Raw genomic sequence first — 15,875 nt, forward strand, 5'->3', positions numbered from 1 at the left:
ACTTGCAGTTTACTGTTAGACCACAGCACCAATTTGATACGCTTTATCTATCTATCTATTTGACTTTTACTGATAGAAGTTTATATAGTAAGTGGGAACGTACAGTTTAGGATGGACTGTACTATTGTATTGGTTGTGAAATACTTGTAAGGACCCCATCCCTTACCCACAAACCCCTACATGTTTAATCACTGATTATAGTAGGTAGTTATCTTAAAAAACTCCCTCTGGAGACAAATGTAGCATTTCCGTGTTTTGGTTCGAGAAGCATACGTCACCGGGGTGACAAAAATCCCACAATGCAATGTCATTTACACCTCAGCTAAACTGAATTAACCTACATTACAGCTGAGAGTAAATAACTTTAAATACATCGCTTATTTTCATCTGATACATCCGTGAACTGTTGTTCCTGTTTGGCGTTTGTGTGGTGATATTCAGGGACTGGCTCGTTGTTGTATGTATGTTGTCTGTTGCAAATATGAGTAGATTAGCCACTAGCTAAATTAGCTAACGCTAGTTGTCACTAGCTAGATTTTCTCTTTTAGTACAAGCATTTACTTAAAGAAGCCATTTGATGACATTTAGCCACGAACAAGGCTCTTAAAAATGTCATCCGTTGCTTTGAACTGATTAAAAGTTGGTCGTGCCGTAAAGTAGCGTTAATTTAATTAATTAATCTGTTCCTCCTAATCTAGCATTGGGTTTGCATCAACTCTGAGTTTAAGATTACACTGAATAAAGCACATGTTGTTATGATTATTTAGTTTATAACACAGCAGGTGAACCGTTTGACAGATATCTATAAAAAGTGCCTTGAGATATCATGTGAAAATGTTTTATTATTTTCTGTCAACAACATGCAAGACAGAATTATAATTCCAAACCTAACTTTCTGGTTTTACAGGTTTAAATCAGTATTTTCAGGATACTACATAATATTTTAACTAACTTTCTAACCCTGCATCAAGGGATACAAGCACAAAAGCAACCAGACAAAAAACAATCACAATAGTGTTTCAATTTAACTGCTGAAGTAATTTTTGTGTGTGTGTTGGCCAGGTCTCCAGCCTCCCAGCCTGTGGCTGTGGGATCAGGATTTCAGTTTAGGATGGATCCAGAATATGAACATCGCCTCCTCCGACAAATCAACATTCAGAATGACAATTTGAGCCCTGTTGTGAGTCTTTATTTTTACTTTTCTCCTCTCCACTGTTAGTTGTTTTTCTGTGTTCTTAATAATGTAAATGTTGTACATCAGCACTGAACTTGTGGTATTATCAAGTTAGATTATAAATGAACTGATCAAAAAAGTGACCAAACTTCCATAGATTCATAAACAAATTACACTTAAAGATGATTTGTTGGTTTTGCAGAAACTGACACAGAGTCTGCATGGTCTGACACCCACTGGCTCTCCGCTATCCTCACCCAGTAAACATGGAGACAGATTCATTCCAACCAGAGCGGGGGCAAACTGGAATATCAACTTCCACAGGATCAATGTATGAACATTTTGTGGGTAAAGTTGTTGAGGAGTGTGTATTTTGCAAGAAAATAATAGTATTCATGTGTATGACAAAAGTCTAAATATTACAGTGTGTTCAGGTAAAGTTGATTACTGTCTACTATCTTTGTGATTTTCAGGAAAATGAGAAGTCACCAAATCAGAACAGAAAGACAAAGGATGCCTCTTCTGATAATATCAAAGGTAAATACATTTTGTAAAGGTTATTTTGGAAATTCTATTACTTGCTTATGTGCACCTAGGATTGTAGTGTTGTGCTCAGGTATAAATTATATTTTTGTGCATGTAGCAGATGGGCTGGCCTACTCTGCTTTGCTGAAGAATGAGCTGCTGGGAGCAGGAATAGAAAAGATCCAGGACCCCCAGACAGAGGACAGGCGCCTACAGCCATCAACCCCAGAGAAGAGAAGTCTCTTCACTGTATGGACATTTAATCTCATACTCCTTATGTACTGAATTATATTGCACATTGATCATACAATGTCAGAACAAACACACAAACAATATGCTCTCTTGTCTTGAGTCTTGATTTGGGGGGTAAAAAACTAAATCAAAGAGTACAATGCCACTATTCAGTCAGTGTACAGTTTTTCTTCAGTGGTTTATGTTATTTTAATGACGCTGGTAGAGAATATGATGGGTTCTGCCTGTGTGTTCTTTGCAGTACTCACTCAATACCAAGAGGTCGTCACCAGACGACGGCACCAACCTCTCCCCCTACTCTCTATCACCTGTCAGCAACAAAAGGTAGAAGCACTTTAAAAAGAGTCTTGCTCTCTTATTGTTGATCTCACTGCAAACAACGAAATTGTACTTTTTGGCATCAGGGTTTCATAATGTCTGATTCTTCCTGCTGCAGTCAGAAATTGCTGCGTTCACCAAGAAAGCCAACTCGCAAGATCTCAAAGATCCCTTTTAAAGTCCTGGATGCTCCAGAGCTGCAGGATGACTTTTACCTCAACTTGGTGGACTGGTCGTCCCTCAACGTGCTCAGTGTCGGGCTGGGTACATGTGTTTATCTGTGGAGTGCCTGTACCAGCCAGGTACTGCAGAGTGTTTACGCAACTAATATTGGAACATGAATTTGAATTGTTTTGATATTTGTAAAAAATATATTTGTGTTTCTTGCAGCATTCATTACTATGTTCTGCCACAGTGAATCGCTAGCTGATTTGTCTTTTCCTCAGGTAACAAGGTTGTGTGATTTATCAGTGGAGGGAGACTCAGTCACGTCAGTTGGGTGGTCCGAAAGGGTAAGTACACATAGCTTACTGCCTTCAGGAATCTGTCATGGTGGTTAATAGTTTTTGTTAATGAAAGGATTCTTCATGTTTTTAGGGTAACCTGGTTGCAGTGGGGACTCACAAAGGCTACGTACAGATCTGGGATGCTGGTGCTGGGAAGAAACTCTTTGCCCTGGAAGGACACACAGCTAGAGTTGGTGAGAACATTTGCCGTGTTTAAACTCTAATCGTGGGTTATAAAGTGCCTTAACAGGAAGGCTCAAGTCTCAATAAAAACAAAATAACTAGAAATAGTCAGCATTAAGCTGAATTAATGCTTGACATTCTTCAGAGTTTTCTCCTGACAGAAATTATGCATTTTAGTCAAATGTTGAGTGTGAATCAGCATCAATTAAGCTGTGCTCTGTCCGCAGGAGCGTTAGCATGGAATGCAGACCAGTTGTCTTCGGGAAGCCGCGATCGTATGATTCTTCAAAGAGATGTGCGGACGCCTCCTCTCCAGTCAGAGAGACGGCTGCAGGGACACAGACAGGAAGTGTGTGGCTTAAAGTGGAGCACTGACCATCAGCTGCTCGCATCTGGTGGCAACGACAACAAGGTACAGCTGTTATTGTTATAAACCTGCCTCTATCTGTGTGCATTTACTCAGTGTATTCATCGATGTGGTTGTTATTTGTCACACTCAGCTGCTGGTGTGGAACCACTCCTCACTGAGCCCAGTGCAAACATACATGGATCACCTGGCTGCAGTGAAAGCCATTGCCTGGTCCCCCCACCAGCACGGCCTTCTGGCCTCTGGGGGCGGCACTGCGGACCGCTGTATCCGATTTTGGAACACCCTGACCTCACAGCCGCTGCAGTGTATGGACACCGGCTCTCAGGTCTGCAACTTGGCCTGGTCCAAACATGCTAATGAGCTGGTAAGTGGCTCCAGATACACACTGTGCATGATTGATTTGCTGGCTAAGTTATAAAGAAACAAAGGTAACACTTGTATTAAGAATAAGGTGCTACATGGCATATTTTTAAGTATCAGCACAATACCTGTAAAAAAGTTGTGGTGATTATGCAAATGATTATTTAATGTTTTACATTTGTACTTAATTTATATCAGTTTGCAGAGATTTCTCACTGTAACATTAGTCACCGTCTGTTAATCGACGCTGCCTATTCCTAAACCTACATCCACTGCAATTCAGTGTTAAAAACAACAAGCAAACAAGTCCATGGGGGTTCTTAAAAGCACTCTTAAAAGCATTGTGTATCCATGTTAATTGTGATACATTGGCACATTTCACCAAACCATGATTGAGACAATTGGTAGCCTCTCTCTTGTAAGGCAGTGCATAGGCCTTTACATATTTCCATATTTAATTGTGAGATGCTGTGGAAAATGTACCTGTTTCCACTGGAAGAAGTGTCGCCTCTTTCTGTTTTTATATTTTTGGCACACAATGTAAAGTATGCATTGTTGAGACCAGCCCAACTGTCTGTCCATCGCTGAGAAGATGGTGTTGTTTGTTTGCAGCAATAATGAAAATGTGTCTTACTGTACTTGGTATGATTTATTAAAGGTGAATTAATAATACCTCTTTTTCCAGGTGAGCACTCACGGCTACTCTCAGAACCAGATCTTGGTGTGGAAATATCCAGCTCTCACTCAGGTTGCCAAACTCACAGGACACTCCTACAGAGTGCTCTACCTGGTCAGTGTGTGTTTTCTTTCTGATGGGAATCTTATCTTGATGTTGGCCATGTTGATGGAATAACTGGCCATATTTGATAAACACATCTGGCAGCTTCATAGATTAGATTTGAATTTATTTAAAAAAAATGTTTTATATATTAGGCCATGTCCCCGGATGGTGAGGCGATAGTGACAGGAGCTGGAGATGAGACCCTACGCTTCTGGAACGTATTCAGTAAAACAAGGTCAACAAAGGTGAGAAAGCCCTTTTTAGGAACAGCATTCTATAATTGCAGACCCCCTCGTATTGGCAAAACAGTTAACCAAGTTTCTCTATCTTTTGTTTCAGGAATCTGTATCAGTTTTAAATCTCTTCACCAGGATACGGTAACTTTAAGCAAATATTAAAACTCTAAAACTCGTAATTTGAGTGGATCCTGGCGTCACCACTGGATAGCTCATCAACATGGTGCTAAGGACATACAGTACAAGCTAAGACATCTTGTGACATTTTTTACAGAGGAAATGGCAGCGAGAACAACTGAGCAAGTTTTTTTATTTTTTTTTTCATGCTAACAGTTGTTTGGGAAATTCTTTCTGACTTTTGTGCTCTCATTATGAATGTAGTATTTTTTTTTTCTTAAAAAAAATGTGGATTGAAGAAATCATAGGCCTTACTTTAAAATATTGTGATACTATTTTCATTGTTGTGGAATCTGAAATGTAGAGAGAGCATTTTTAGTTTATGTTTAACTCAGGTCTTATTTATTTAACGCTGCAGTGAAAGCCATTGCAACTTTCACTGCAATGGCTTCAATGGAGAAAAATTCCATTACACATCATGACTAAAACATAAAAACTAAACATAATCACCTACTAAGGCCTTTACAGTATTTGCACCATATTTACTGTGATCCTTAGAGTACTAAGGTTGGTTGAAATAATGCAGTTTTGCTCCTGTGGACAGAAAGTCTAATGCTGTGCATCTAGACATATACTACATGGTTGATTCTTTGTAGTAACGGAAGAAATAAAAGATGGAACTGAAGAACCGGTGTCGGACTTAGTGTACATTTTCTTTTTGGCATTACAAATACCATTACCATTTATTTTGTGGACTTCATTTTGTTTAGTTGCACTTTTGTTGTTAGATTAGATTTGGAAGTTTAAGCAGCTCATCTATATGAAAAAAATATGTTGAATTGGCAGCAAGATTTTCCTTTTGAGTAGTCATTTTGGATGATGCAAAATTTAACATGCTTGAATTTTGTTTATGTTAATTCAATATCATGTTTACAGATTCTGAGGTCAATTTGCCATTTTTAATTTTTATTTATTTATGCCAATTGAACAGTGCATAATAAAACATACTAACAAAAGTGATCATACCAGGAAGATAACCAAAGAGTATTTGAAAAATAAAAATAATAATAAATACAGTTGACTCAATGAATGCATTATGTACTTGTACATTATATCTGTGTATGTGTGCAAAAGTATACATTTTCAAACTCTGCTTGGTTTTTTTTTGTGGTGCCATATTCAAAAAGTCCTTGTCATATCTAACCAAACCAAATTTAAGTGTGGAGTTAGTCCATTTATTTTTATTAATTGGGATTTAATTAATAAATTAATAAAACCACATCCATAATACTCTGAAATCATGTAAACAACAGGGTACAACCATAGGCAGCGCTGCCTCAATGGATATGCGGAACTGTGGTGTGACCTATTAGACCTGTCTGGGAATTAGAAAATCCATGTAATGAAATCAGCAGTAATAAGACTGCTGATTTAACCAGTGAGTACTATAATGATAGAGACCATAAATATAAATACAAATTTTCACAGGTGGATCAAAGGATCCCCAAACAAATGCAACAGGGTCTGCAGTTGCTGTTCCTAGTTACAAGGTGGGATTTATCAGGAGAACATCTGATTGTTTGAATGTGTATACTGCTGAATTGTTTGCCATGTTGATGGCATTAGAATGGACTGAACAGATTAGTTGTAGCAGTATTTTAATATTAGTAGTAGTGATTCTGTGTCGGCTCTTGCAAGCATTAAGACAGGTACAGCCAGAAGTCATCAGGATCTGCTTTATGAAATCTTCAATAACTCAAGAATAGTTAGGCAAGGGAAAAACATCACCTTCATGTGGGTCCCAGCACATTCAGGTATCCTGGGAAACGAGAAAGCAGACAAATTGGCAAAAGAAGCAGTAAAAAAGGAAATGTTGAAATCAGTATTAAAATTTCAAAATCAGGGGAAAAGCATAGTGTGGAGAAAGGTAAATCAACAATGGCAACAGCATTGTAATAATGCAATAAAGGGGAGACATTTACACTCAATCCAAAACAGAGTAGATGTGTTAAGAAGTGGGGGAACAAAAGGGAAAGAGCAAGTAATAATAAGCAGGCTGAGAATTGGTACACTTTCCATCATAGAAAAACATTTGACAGGTCTTTGCGATCTATGCCATGAGGCTGAGACAGTAGAGCATGCCCTAATATCATGCAGGAAATTTACACAAGAAAGACAAGACATTATGACACAACTATGAAAAATAGCGCGGGTAGAGGACAACATTAAAAGTTTATTAGAGTGTGGAGACAGTGTTCCAGGGAGGAGATGGTTATTTAGTTTTTTAATGATGACTGGACTGGAAAGACGGCTGTAAAATGAATGGACACTTAGGGAGAATACAACCTGAAGGTGGCAGTCATGCAACATCGTGGGTGCCAACTGCCGTAAAACCTCGAAGAAGAAGAAGAAGAAGAAGAAGAAGAAGAAGAAGAAGAAGTCGTCAACGGATATGCTGACCGGAAGTAGTGTGAACAGGCGGGAAGTTGAAAGTTTAGAGTTTAGAATAGAGTATTTCATATAAAAAAATTGTCCTTACATTAAAGTAAAACGCGTCTTCCACATGAGTAAGTTCAAGGACTAATAATTAGTTAAATGCGGTCAACGACTCGAGCAGTCTAAGCTAGCTGACGAGAATAGTAGCTAGCCCGTTGGTGTTGCTTGCTAACTGGCTAACAAGTTGTTTACTTTCTGTTGTCAGGATGGCGGACAAGAATCTTGTGCAGGAGTTGAAGCGATGGGCGACAGAGGAGTTCAATCTGCCCCCGGACAGCCTGCCAAATGACAGCTATTTTAAAACGTGGGTATCAAATTAGCTATACTTTCCCTACTATCACTGTTAATACTTAAACGTAGAGATCCTCACAATTGATGCTTACTTTGCAGCGTTGAACTAACGTAATCGTTTGTTTTCTAGGCTCTGTGTTGGGACAGGGAAGTCAATATGGAGATATGTAATCCAACACGTTTTTCAACAGAGGTTAGTCTTTACACTGCCTTCCTGTTCTGTAACCTTTAGGTCACTTAACATTACCTGTGGTTAGAGTACTGCTGACTTCTTGTATGTCATCCCATAACTCACTCAGCCCCTGTTTGTTTGGTCAGAATAAAGACCAGCATGGCATCTGATACATGGATTGGTCTCACAATGACTGTTTCTCTGTTTTCCCAGGAACGTGAGGATCATGCGTGGCAATCTCCAGTGGTATCCTTTCTGGCCCCGATTGAGGATTTTTACTTTACAATTGCCATGGCAACTTCATGTGTACATTTTGGTCATTTAGTTGCTCTTGTAAATTTCAGTGATAGATCACTTGCAGAAGAGAGTCAGGATCTTGCGCAAGACTTATTGCTGTTTGTATGTTTATGTTAAATATATCAATGTACAGTCTCTCTGGCACCACTTGGACACCCTGTCACTCATCATGCATGCATACAGTGTGCGCTTTCATGGGGGAACCCTGGGGGTCCATGGGTGTCCTTGGTTCAGACCTTGCTAGGGGCCTTTATGCTTCATCCTATTTCAGCTCCTGCTCTCTCTCTCTTTGTTTCCTGTCATTTGTCTACTGTGCTGTCTTATACATACCCCAAAAATAACTTTACATATGCCCTTATACTTGGTGTCACTCAGTGTACACTGAGCCACCATGACTACTGTCTGTTTAGCATTTATCCAGTAATTTCCATGACATTATGATCTTCAAGGTACAAAGTTCTTCAAGACAAAGAGGTAGGCTGCAACTTGTTTTCCTACCTTGTGGTTTATTTCCATATGTCATAATTACCTGCTGGATGTAGTACTTGATTGATCTTGAGTGATCACACTTAATGACACACAATGCGGAATTAATTTCACAAAGAAAGCCACTGATAAAATGAAATGTGTTTTTCATCTGCTGGTGTTTTTGCATGCTCAGTTGAAGCAGTCTGAGGGCCAGAGTGAGGCTGCTAAGCAGAGAGAGCTTCAGAGGAAGATTGAGCAGCTGAGAGCTGAGATCAGTCACCTGGACTCGCAGATCAGTGGAACAGAGGAACAGTTGGCTACACAAGGTTAGTCCATCACATGCAGTAAGGGCTGGGTATCAGACCCAGACCTGATCAGACCACATTACCAGCTCATTGCTGATGTTTGCTTTTCTTCCATAGTTCAACAATGTTTAAAGTGATCCCCACACACACACACACACACACACACACACACATCAGTTATTTATGTAATTTTAAATTTTTTTTTACTATTTACTAACAGAGCAGTCCATCAGCCATACCTGGGCCCAGGTGGAGGACAGCCGGCGCAGAGAGCTGCTCCTACAGTCCTTTAGGCAGCGCTGCATCTTGGGCCGCACGGTGCTCTCTGATGACACACAAAAGATCAGTGAGCACTGCCAGGCGCTGGAACAAATGACCAGGTAAGGCAGAATATTGAAAGTTTAAGTAAAATAAAAATTAATGAAGCGGAATCATTTACACATCCGTACTAATCATGTAGTACGCAAGTAAGAACTGTTTTGTGTATTGCAGGAAAGCAGAGATTGAAGTGCTGTTTGATAATAGGCCTTCTACCAGCAGCGATGGTGACAACTTCAACTCCAAAGCCGCAACAGAGGCACAGGTCCTGGTAAGAGTTGCCTAAGTCTGATCTGTATTTTAATGGAGTAGAGTTTAGAGTGCACTTTATCAAGCATATGCAGTGTCAGTGTATTGCTGCTATCCATTAGTGCATGCGTCCGTTAGGAATCCACAAAAATAAAGAATGAATAGGCCAACTGACAAAAATACACAGTTACACAGTGGTCGTGTACAAATTCACTCCCTATTAATTATATAGTGCACTATATTTACCCTTCGTCATTTTATTCGAGTGTCCAAATTCGAGTGTGAGTGTGAAATGTATTCACTATATAGAGCCCTCAAAAAAATATTGCTAGAAGAAAATAGAATAGAAAAAAAAACTGCTACTTTCTGCCAACAATCCGACAATGCAATGCTCTGTAGTTATGTGACTACAACTGCGAATTATGCCGATTCATGAGTGTATGAATTCTCAGTTTACTGCTTGCTATAGAGTAAACTGCTGAATATATATATATATATATATATATATATATATATATATATATATATATATATATATATATATATATATATATATATATATATACACACAGTATTTTATAGGGAGTAATGAATGAGGGAGTGATTTCGGACACAATTCGATTTTAGGTGGGAAATAGAAATGATTAGGTGATGGTGATTTCATAGTACTGCAGCTGGTGGACACGCACTGATTTGATGTTCCTTTGCCACCTGTTTAAAAGATCAGTTGAATTCTGCACATTTACCAGTAATATACCAGTTGATCAGCAATTATTCACACAAATCTGAGTAATGTAGACCAAGGTGCCTGTAATACATCAGTTGCTGACTGAAAGAAATCATCCCATTTCTTTTATTTTGTTTCCGTTAGCGTGAAGTGAGAGAGCTGTGTGACGACAGGGTCCACTTCTATCAGTCTTTACAAGAGAGCGAACTGAAAACAGCGCACTCTACAGCCAAACAGTAAGGACTACAGTCGATATAGTATTTGAGAAATCAACTATTAAAACAAACTGTCTTTCAGAATATTGTCATTTTCTTTCTTGAATTAATCACTTTTCTCTTTGTTTCCTCTCAGTATGACTCGCGAACAAACGACTGCTGTGTTTCAGTACTGGCTGAGTGCTGTGGAGGTTGGTGTATTTTGATCAAATCTCACTAAACATTTTGGTACTTGTGTGTGCATAAACACTGTTAAATTTTTACTTTGAATTAACATGTTGTTGCTTGTCATGTCATCAGAACCTGTTGAGTGGTTATCCTCCAAACCACGTCCTCTCAGCATTGGAGTATTTAGCCTCCAGAGAGCAGAAGGAACTAGAGGAGAAACTCACTTCTCTGGATGTGACACGGGATGTGACAGCTTTACGGTAAACTTCAACATTATTATAATGTTCTCTCTTCCTTTAAAACTATAAAAGTTTTTAGGTGTTAAGAGTATTTAACTAGAAATTTAATTGCAGGTTCCGCTATGAAAGCAATCACCTACTGGACATGTCAGCAGAAGAGGATAATGAGTTGCCAACGGTTAAGACCCTCTTAGAGGTGCCAAACACAAACACATATGTACACACAATATAATATTCAGGAAGTTCACAGTGGTTTTGTGATTAAAACATTTTTATTTGTGGAATTTGTTGTTCTAGGCTGCTTGGGAAGAGGTGGAGCAGAGTTTGGTAGAACTGGCCCAGACGCGCTCCAGAGTCCAGCAGCTCCGAAACCAGTTGCACGCCCGCAAGAAGGAGGCTGAGCTGGAGGTGTCTGTTATTGCAGATGAGCTCCACAATGACACCATGGCACTGTAAGCTGACTCACTGTAGAGTTTACTGAAGAGGTTCCCACAAGTCATAAAAGAAGTGTATCATCCTAGGAATAATATTTTGGTTGTGGAATTTCAGACAACAAAAGTCAGGAAAAAGACGCAGAATTCTTTTTTAATTAGGAGCTCATTACTGTCAAGCATTTTTAACTGAAGACTAAACAATGTCTTTCTAATTTTCTTTCAATGTAGTCTCATTCATTGTTTTCTGTCTTTATTTTGCTATTTGTTTGCAAAGAATAGCTAATAGTCAAATTAGAGACTGATTTGATCTCAAAAGAAAAACTTGTTTTAAAGAATTGACATTTGTTTTTTCTTTGTTGCTGTCAGGTCTGCTCTAGAGGTGGAACTCCAGTGTGTGATGCAGACGGCAGCCAGGGATCATATCAGAGACCGGTGTATCCAACTTGACCAGCATGCCAGAAGCCGACAGGAGGCACTCAGGAACCTCCGCAGCCAGTGGCAGAGCATCCTTGACTTCCGACAACTAGTGGTTAGTGATTTGACTTTTTGAGACCTCTCATAACCTTTAATAATAATCATGCATTTTATTTATAGGCGCCTTTCAAAGCACTCAAGGACACCTTACAGACACAGTTAAGAACAAACAGCAATGTATCAAGATATGAAATCTATCTATCTATCTATCTATCTATCTATCTATCTATCTATCTATCTATCTATCTATCTATCTATCTATCTATCTATCTATCTATCTATCTATCTATCTATCTATCTATCTATCTATCTATCTGTGTGGTTGTAGCCATATTGTTGCCAGTGTCACTCTTTGATCAAGCACTTTCTACATGTTTCAAAATATATCAGTAATTATTCAGGAAAATGTGCTCTTGATGATTTGGTTATAATTATTGCCAAACCTTTATGAACTTAAAATGCTGTGGTGTCAGTATTTCTCCAACATATATCATTAAACATGTTCTGTTATTGTGTCTCTCCAGGTTCTCAGACAGGAGCAGATCAGAGGTCTAATTAAAGGGAACTCCATGGCCAAGAAAGAGCTGATCCGTCTGCACACAGAGGTGTGGATGTTCTCCATCTATGACACTGAAGTACAGAGATATATATCATAAAAGATTTGCTTCATTCTGTGTTGAAAGAAATGTTTTGGCCTCTTTCCGCAAGAAAATCATTTTCACAAAAAAGCAAATTTTTGAACATCTGTTGAGGATTTCTATCCCTCTGTCTTGTTTCAGTTACAGGAATTTGTCCAGGGCGAGCTGGTGCCGCAGTTTAAAGATGTCACCACTGCAGCCAACAGTCTAAGGAACTCCATTTCCAGGGAGGCCAGACAGCTGGGAATGGTTTCGCTTCTTGCTCTGGACTGTAGGACTGTTGAAGGGTAAGAATAAGTTGTCTGAAACCCCAATCAGGTTAGTATGTAGTGAATGTATGTAATAAAGTTTTATTTTTGTTAACAGCCAGTTTAGAAAAAGGACCCAAAATAACACCCAAACTGAGCATTTCATATCCACATTTGTTAATAAATAAATATAAATCAATCAATCAGTCAATTAAAAATGGTTACATGACATGCTGCCAACTGTTTTCACTCTCTGTTGTGTTGAGTTTTGTTGCCTTTCATGATCAATTACAAATTCACAGAGGGAGGAGATGAAAAAAGCAGAACACTAAAATCTGTCAAGAAATGCTCCTACTCCATAAGTGGTACACCTGTGGCTCCAGCAGCAGAGGACTAAAAAATTTGACTCTCATTAAGAGTGCATCACAAGAAAAGACATTGTTAATCATACACTTGATCAAGTGGTGACAATTGCCAAACAAAAATAGAAAAGTGACATTTTTTTCTGTTGTTTCAGAATGCAAAGAATCCCTGCATCGTTGTTGTCCATCCATCGCTTGCAGTCTCCGACCTTCAGCAGCTTGTGTCAGAGCCTGGCATTTCCACTGTACAGGGTGAGTCTGGGCACATAATGCATCAATCTGTTGTAACAAAAGTGAGCTCTCCTTCTCCTTGGTCTTCTTGCCCAGAGCAACAGTATACATGTTTGTCAGTCCTTGGGTTAAGTCAGTTTGATTCATAATTCAATGGCTGATGATGTAAGTGAAAAGCAATTCAGTAATTATTAGCTTTAATCATTAAACCTATGGAGTAATGCAGGAGAAAATGATATTTATTTTTTTAATATGGTAAAAAAAAATACAATAAATACAACATAAGAGCAGTAATATGCATTTTAAGCATATTACTGCATATTCTATATGCAGTTCTATATTTGCAGTTCTATTCTATTCTATATTAGACCATAGAATTGTGTTGTTAAAGTGGCACCTTAAAATACTGTTGAATCATTTATACTAACATCTAACAAATTAATTTCTCGAATTTTAGTAGTAGTAGTAGCTGTACACGAGAACTCAGTTTTGTATGGTCCATTCTTTTGAAATGAAGTGTGTGGTTATGGTAACATATTGCTCTGTCAATCAGCTTGTCCATCCCTTAGTTGTGATATCAAACCACTCATCTACGCAGTGTGAATGTTGTACTATGTGTTGTTGTTTTGTGTTGTGTTGTATTACATCTTTGGAATTGGTCGTTTGTATCTTTTGGCTGCAGTGTCTTTGTAATTTCTCAGAATCTAGCGTTGTAACTATACACTTTAACTATACATTTAACTTCCTGTTAAACATAACTTTGCATGTGAAGTTTGCCTGTGGACATTTGTTGCATTCCTATAAAAGTTGTGCCAGCAGCTCCTAGAGTTCACTCTGCTCCTTAAACTCCACATGCCCAGAGTGCTTTTGTTTAAACAGCTGACTGCCGCTGCCATCGCCTGACCCCAGTCCTCTCACTATCAGATTTGATAAAAATAATATCCATGGAAAATCTGTTTTACTGCATAGAGGCATAACAGGAACAGTATTTTCTCTGCTGCTTTTTAGGGATATCTGCTATCTTACAAACACTCACTGTGTAGTTTTCATTTGATGGAATTTCTTCTCCTTTGCCTCTTTCTCTGACTTTGACACAAACTCATTTTTCCTCCTCCTTCGTACACTTCAGGCTCCAGAGGAGTTGTGTTCCCAGACGCGCTCACAGCAACTTGAGTTGCGTTTTCTCAGTCAGTTACTGCAACTTCACTCTGCTACTCTGCAGAAAATTCAGAAGGAAGCAGAGTCGCTGCAGGCATCTGATCAAAAAGGTAACAAAGAAAGAATTCATGTTCCCTGGGCAAAAAGAAGTTTCATGATTTGTTTTATTAACAACAAAACTACTGTCTGTCTACACTATGCCTCTTAGCGCTGCTGTCCAGAGTCGTGGAGGACGATCAGAAGCTTCTGAAGGCTCTGGTACCAAGAGTCAGAGGCCTCACCCAACGTTGTGCCCAAGGCCTTTCTTATGGGGTCCAAGTCAAAACTGCCATCTCTTACTGGTGAGGCACATTTCCAAAGTAGATAACCTTTTATATAGTATGTAGAATTCTTTTTTTTTTTAATCTGGGTCTATTTTCACAGTTTCACCACGATCCTATGAGTTAACATTTTAACAGCCAGCTTCATTGCTGAGATTTGGTAACAACCCCCCAATGCAGGTTTTAAATAAGTCTGCTGTCTAACCACATCTGCGAGTGAAAGTGACCAGTTATCACTCAAACAGCCTGCTCTGAACATCCATTAGTTTTCCAAGAACTCCTTCCTGGGTCAACCTTGACATAAGACTTGTGTTAATTGCGTGCACACACAGTTTTACAATGTAATGGGTGATGTGTTTAACCTGATTTTGCGTTCCAAATAAGAGGTTTAGATAACTGTGTTAAACTGCGAATTTGTTTAAACACCTATCTGATTGTCTGATTACTAGTGCTTTTTGTCATGTGTACTTGAATGTAATTGATAAGTTATGAACATATGGTGTTATTGTTTTACTTAATTTTGCTGTTAAATGATTCTGAGCAAATTGTAATTATAAACTAAAAAATGAACAGATTTTTATTTGTCTGATGCACAACAGTGGAACACAGTACGTTGCATTGAACATCAAATCATTTTATGTGGGGGGTTTTTTGTGATAATGACATTTTTCCACATCAGAATACTCTAAATAAACATTTTGCCTAGCCCTGTGCTGAGTAAAATGTTATAATAAATGACAGAAGTTATGGCCAAAACTTTGAAAAGAGGACCCTGGTTGTTTTCCTTTATTGTGCATTAACAGTAATTGAGCTGCTTTGATTGGATATAGATTTTTAACATGAATGTATTTGTATTATTTTGGATTTATACGTCTAGTCAGGAGTTTGTCTGGTTTGCTGATTAACGTTTTCTGTTTTGTGTGTGTTCATATATTTAGGTGGGAGAAGCCAGCCCAGCATGTCCTACCTGAGGTCAGTCGAGGAGGACTGACTTTTCAACAGTGGCTACAAAGGTGGAAACTTGCTGCCAAAGCCTCTTAGATGACTCCTCATAGTTTAAAAAATATAAAGGAGATCGTACAGCACCTTTAAGTGGCTAAATAACCATGCTACAGTAGTTAGAAAATGCACTAATGATTATAGCAAAATCACAATGTTCTTTTTTCTACATTTTTCACTCATTCCTCTTGATGTTTTCCCACGTGAAAGCCAGTCACTAATAAATCAATTTTAATCCCATTAT

General features: G+C 38.6%; 2 protein-coding genes across 5 annotated transcripts; both read left to right on the top strand.

The window, feature by feature from the left end:
• Positions 1 to 241: 241 nt before the first annotated feature.
• LOC122877968 (fizzy-related protein homolog) lies at positions 242 to 5,514 on the top strand. 4 transcript variants are annotated; one of them, XM_044200210.1, is made up of 14 exons: positions 242 to 354; positions 1,063 to 1,180; positions 1,377 to 1,505; positions 1,648 to 1,711; positions 1,818 to 1,948; positions 2,193 to 2,275; positions 2,388 to 2,571; positions 2,716 to 2,781; positions 2,867 to 2,969; positions 3,186 to 3,370; positions 3,459 to 3,692; positions 4,374 to 4,478; positions 4,622 to 4,714; positions 4,809 to 5,514. In XM_044200210.1, the coding sequence occupies exons 2-14, from the start codon at positions 1,112 to 1,114 to the stop codon at positions 4,848 to 4,850; spliced, it is 1,488 nt and encodes a 495-aa protein (XP_044056145.1). In that variant the 5' UTR covers positions 242 to 354; positions 1,063 to 1,111; the 3' UTR covers positions 4,851 to 5,514. The 4 variants fall into 4 exon arrangements, with proteins under 4 accessions (XP_044056145.1, XP_044056143.1, XP_044056141.1 ...); XM_044200208.1 differs by having other exon boundaries at positions 282 to 461; positions 1,821 to 1,948; XM_044200206.1 differs by having other exon boundaries at positions 283 to 461.
• A 1,715-nt stretch (positions 5,515 to 7,229) lies between these two features.
• On the top strand, positions 7,230 to 15,871 carry haus5 (HAUS augmin-like complex, subunit 5). The gene is made up of 20 exons (XM_044200745.1): positions 7,230 to 7,389; positions 7,524 to 7,622; positions 7,740 to 7,802; positions 7,995 to 8,027; positions 8,528 to 8,552; positions 8,740 to 8,872; positions 9,072 to 9,231; positions 9,344 to 9,440; positions 10,290 to 10,381; positions 10,497 to 10,551; positions 10,661 to 10,788; positions 10,882 to 10,963; positions 11,065 to 11,219; positions 11,568 to 11,730; positions 12,200 to 12,280; positions 12,455 to 12,600; positions 13,079 to 13,175; positions 14,284 to 14,422; positions 14,521 to 14,653; positions 15,571 to 15,871. Exons 2-20 carry the CDS (start codon positions 7,525 to 7,527, stop codon positions 15,671 to 15,673), a joined length of 1,983 nt encoding a protein of 660 aa, XP_044056680.1. The 5' UTR covers positions 7,230 to 7,389; position 7,524; the 3' UTR covers positions 15,674 to 15,871.
• Positions 15,872 to 15,875: the final 4 nt, after the last annotated feature.

This window comes from Siniperca chuatsi, linkage group LG6 (assembly GCF_020085105.1).
Source record: "Siniperca chuatsi isolate FFG_IHB_CAS linkage group LG6, ASM2008510v1, whole genome shotgun sequence".
NCBI lineage: Eukaryota > Metazoa > Chordata > Actinopteri > Centrarchiformes > Sinipercidae > Siniperca > Siniperca chuatsi.

Excerpts from the sequence above, each read along its gene's own strand:
- LOC122877968 (XM_044200206.1), top strand. Across the intron at positions 2,276-2,387 it reads TCACCTGTCAGCAACAAAAG|TCAGAAATTGCTGCGTTCAC; the intron begins GTAGAAGCACTT and ends TTCCTGCTGCAG. Across the intron at positions 2,782-2,866 it reads CAGTTGGGTGGTCCGAAAGG|GGTAACCTGGTTGCAGTGGG; the intron begins GTAAGTACACAT and ends TCATGTTTTTAG.
- haus5 (XM_044200745.1), top strand. The coding sequence starts at position 7,525 with ATGGCGGACAAGAATCTTGTGCAGGAGTTGAAGCGATGGGCGACAGAG. Across the intron at positions 7,803-7,994 it reads CAACACGTTTTTCAACAGAG|GAACGTGAGGATCATGCGTG; the intron begins GTTAGTCTTTAC and ends CTGTTTTCCCAG. Across the intron at positions 10,382-10,496 it reads GCGCACTCTACAGCCAAACA|TATGACTCGCGAACAAACGA; the intron begins GTAAGGACTACA and ends GTTTCCTCTCAG.